The sequence below is a fragment of the Electrona antarctica genome (genome assembly GCF_951216825.1).
Source record: "Electrona antarctica genome assembly, chromosome: 10".
Taxonomy (NCBI): Eukaryota; Metazoa; Chordata; class Actinopteri; order Myctophiformes; family Myctophidae; genus Electrona; species Electrona antarctica.
Genome location: NC_136791.1, coordinates 24,367,235 through 24,371,238, shown reverse-complemented (window position 1 = coordinate 24,371,238; position 4,004 = coordinate 24,367,235). Strand labels below are relative to the sequence as shown.

Below are 4,004 nucleotides of genomic sequence, written 5' to 3'. Positions count from 1 at the left end.
CATCCATGTCATTAATGTGCAATTCTATTCTGCCACCTTTTTGGAAAAGCTCATGTGTATATGGAAAAATAAACGACACTGACATTGTTGTTTAGATTTGGACCAGTATCAGAAGTTGTCCATCACCTGTTGCCCTACCTTTAACCCACCCACGACCACGTGGTGAGGAGGGTTAAAGGCTACCTGCCAGGTAACTAACAGAGCTACGCAGCTAGTAGGCCAGACCTAGTGACACCACCAAGTGTTACACATGCGTGTCAGAATTAGGTCCCATGCACACTTGTTCTTTGCGCAGCACATCAAGGATTAGACTTAATAGGCTTCTGCTGTCTGCCTGTCACAGGTGCATGGATATGCCTTGAACACGAATGTAGGCTTCGGAGTTTGGGGATTTTATTGGACTATGGACACATTCCGTAGTCTTTTTGTTGTCGTTTTGTTAATTATCCAAGCATATAAAAGTGTTTCTCAATGTTTAAATGGATGCAGCTGTACAACAGACCGTCACGGGAGGTAAGACTTTGCTATAATCTGTGTCATGGCTCATGCTTTTAAGCTGTTTTTTTTTTACTGTGACATAAACCTGTATGCTTACTGTATTTGTTTGCGCTAGTTTATTGCAATTATCGTTATTATGGCCATATCCCAGCAAGCACGGTCAGGACCTCGACGAATTAGTGACGTCTCGATTGTGGCCAGATCAAGTGAAACCAAGACTGGTCAGATCTGGCCCAGAATATCACCTGATTTCAACCAACTTAAAATGTATCCACTAAGACGGACGTCCCTGGATGAATCGGAGAGTGTCCGATCGAGGCCAGATCAACTTAAGTCATATCATAACTAGTCAGATCTGGCCCAAAATAAGCTATATTATTTAATCTGGTGAAGACGTCCTGAAAATGACGTAAAGATCATCCCCATATGGGCTGTGATCTGGCCTAGTCCTGAACGTCACCGGAGTCACTGGAGGACGTCATCATAACGTTATGATGTCATTTGGCTTGCTGGGATGTGTTTGCAAGGTTTTATATTTGGATGTTTCATAAATAGGCCATTTTGAAACACTTTCCTTCTATTTTAGGTCACTCGTATGTATGGAGGAGAACGCATTTGGGGTCATACCAGACATTCCAGCTGATATAACCAAAATACGAATCGAAAAGTCTCACTTCACCGAAATCCCCAGAGGAGCGTTCAGAAAAATATCTGCTTTGGAAAACCTGTGGCTGAATTTCAACGACATCACTTTGATCAACTCGAAGGGACTGGAAGGTTTAGGTAATCTGACGGAGCTGCGCCTTGAAGGCAACAACCTGCGCTCTGTGCCATGGACGGCGTTCGAAGACACCCCCGCTCTGAAGATCCTGGACCTAAAGCACAACCAGCTGGATGTCTTGCCGGAGCACGCGTTAAAATTCTTGCCAAGTCTGACGTACTTAGACTTGTCTTTCAATCGGCTCACGGTCATTTCGAGGGAGGTCTTCCTAAACTGTCCCCTCTATCAAAATATACAGAGCGCCAGCGAGCGTGGTGGTGGCGGTGGTGGTGTGGGGGTGACCGGCCTCGGGTCCAACGTGGTGCTGGCGCTCCACCACAACCCATGGCTCTGCGACTGTCGTCTGAGGGGATTTGTGGCGTTCGTCAGGGCTATCAGCCCCCCCGTGATTCTGATGAACTCATACTTGACCTGCTCAGGGCCGGACTTTAGGTCAGGGAAGTTCTTCCACGAGGTAGGCTAATAATATGCAGACATGCAGTATACCTAATAACAGACATACTCGCTCATGTTTTTGTTACCTAGGCTCATTTTCTTGACCCCAGTCTTGTTAAGAAGGTCATTTAGATAGCATATGTCTTTTAAACAGTTGATAGGTTAATTGTTTACCTATGGGCTATCCTGTAGTTTCAATGTACACATTTATTTCGATAGTAGACGGATGCTTCTTGGTTAACTGGGATCCTATAGCTTCTTGAGGCATTACTATGTGATTTCCTTGCTTATTGTAAGTAGTTCTGGATAAATCAATGGTTCTCAAACATTTTTTTTTAAAAGTTCAAGGACACCCATAACTGAGAGCGTACAAATCAAGGGTGGTGGTTATAGGCTTAGGGTTCCATTTGTACGCTACCCCATGAGTCATAGCCCCTTAAGGGTCCATTTGAAGGAACCGTCAGAGTCCCCGGATACCCCATGCGCTTTGAGAACCGCCGTGCTATAAAACGCCTAAATTGTAATTGTATAGGTGGAGCTGCAGGAATGCAGGAAGCCTGCGGTCACCAGTCCCTCGGTCAACATCAGCATGCCTCTGGGACGGAACGTCACTCTGCACTGCCTGGCCAAGGCCAGGCCTGAGCCCGCTGTATGGTGGACATATGGTCTGAAGATAATCAGAGGATTCCATGGTAAGAGTTATGTCTGTCATCATCAACACACGTTCATCCAGACACTTATCGCGTAATATCTCGTTGTAAATTAGATACTTACACACACACTGGTTGCAGGCTCGCAGCTAGAAGGCCTTTCCTTCTATGCATAGTTTGGCCTATACTATAAACCAATTCATGGAAGAGTTATAATCTGTCGGCCTGTCGCAATATAATCACCCCCCACTGATAATCTCAGTCTGGTTTGTTGATTAAGAGATGTTGGAGATTAAACCGTAGGATTCTGCCGCCTATACCTAATATGATGTAATTAAACCCCATGCGTCATTCGACTTAGCCTCCTACTGCACAACGCATATAGAGCAGATCATGGCATTTCTTTATAGCGAGCAACCGGCCCTTCTTTACACATGAAGCAGTGTTTCTCAACCTTTTGCATCACAAGGATGCCCAGTTTGATATGCATTAGGCCACAGACCCCCGTTTGTTACCATGTTTTAAAGATCTCTGCATGGGACCCACCTACGCTGAAAAACCCCAGTGTTTGTGCATTTGTTTCCTGAAGACCACAAGCAACAATAGCGAGGCGATTATTTTTGATGATACTAGAATTGTGTGTTGTACTCGCTGTTCTTTGGTTTGGGTTTTGCCATGTATTGCATTGAGTTTTGTCCATTTTGCAAAAGTTAGGCAAATATTTTGTCTAAATAATGCTGTTAGGGACCCTAGGATTCACGTGGTTACATTTTATTCCACACAACTGGTGTGTTTTGCTCCTAGAGTCTCAGGAGAGAGTGGACGAGGACACGGTCAGGTCACGCCTGGTGATCCCGTCTCTCCACGGGATCGACCGAGGCGTCTACACCTGCTCCGCCATCAACTTCATGGGTAACTCCTCCGTCAGCATCTTCCTGGATGTCCACCCTGCCGCCGGCGCCTCCCAGGCGCCCCAGCTCCCGCCCGGATTCCGCGCTCCGCCCGTCACCGCCGAAGAAAACGTCTACATCGACCTCCGCATCGCCAGGCAGATGGTCAGGGGCATCAGCATCGAGTGGTACGCCGTCTTGGACCGGCCGTCCGAGACCTGGTTCACCGTCCACTTTGGCCGCGTGGACTCGGCCAAGAAGGAGGCGACTTACGTCGGCCCCGGCACTAACTCCTACTCCGTCTCCGATCTGATGCCCGCCACCAAGTACGAGATATGCGTCACCCTCAAGAACCAGGCGCCGCGGCCCGGCCAGTGCATCGTCTTTGTGACGGGCAGTGACATCACGGAGATGGAGCAGCGGCAGAAGCTCATCCACATCGTGGTGATCGTTCTGGCCATGGTGCTGGCCGTGCCGGCCGGCATGTACGCCTGCACCACCGACCGCAGGGTCAACTGCGACGGCATCGCGGCGTCCTGGAAGAGATGCCGGCGGGGGGGCGGCGGCACGTCGGAGAGGGAGAGGCAGAGGCAGGGCACGTTCGACAGCCTGCAGGCCGGCAGCGAGGACGGCCTGGTCAACACAGAGTCCAGTCAGGACTGGAAGTTGAGGAGGAGGTCTGCGTCTGACAACAGCAGGTCGCCGAATGGCAAGGCAGAGCAAAAAGGGATCACTGCAGAGCTCTACTGA

The 4,004-nt window shown here is 48.9% G+C and overlaps 1 protein-coding gene across 1 annotated transcript; it reads left to right on the top strand.

Moving 5' to 3' along the window:
* Positions 1-403: 403 nt before the first annotated feature.
* Positions 404-4,004, top strand: lrit2 (leucine-rich repeat, immunoglobulin-like and transmembrane domains 2; the record flags this gene model as incomplete). Its single annotated transcript, XM_079511864.1, has 4 exons — positions 404-513; positions 1,085-1,733; positions 2,247-2,406; positions 3,169-4,004. 4 exons carry the CDS (start codon positions 404-406, stop codon positions 4,002-4,004), a joined length of 1,755 nt encoding a protein of 584 aa, XP_079367990.1.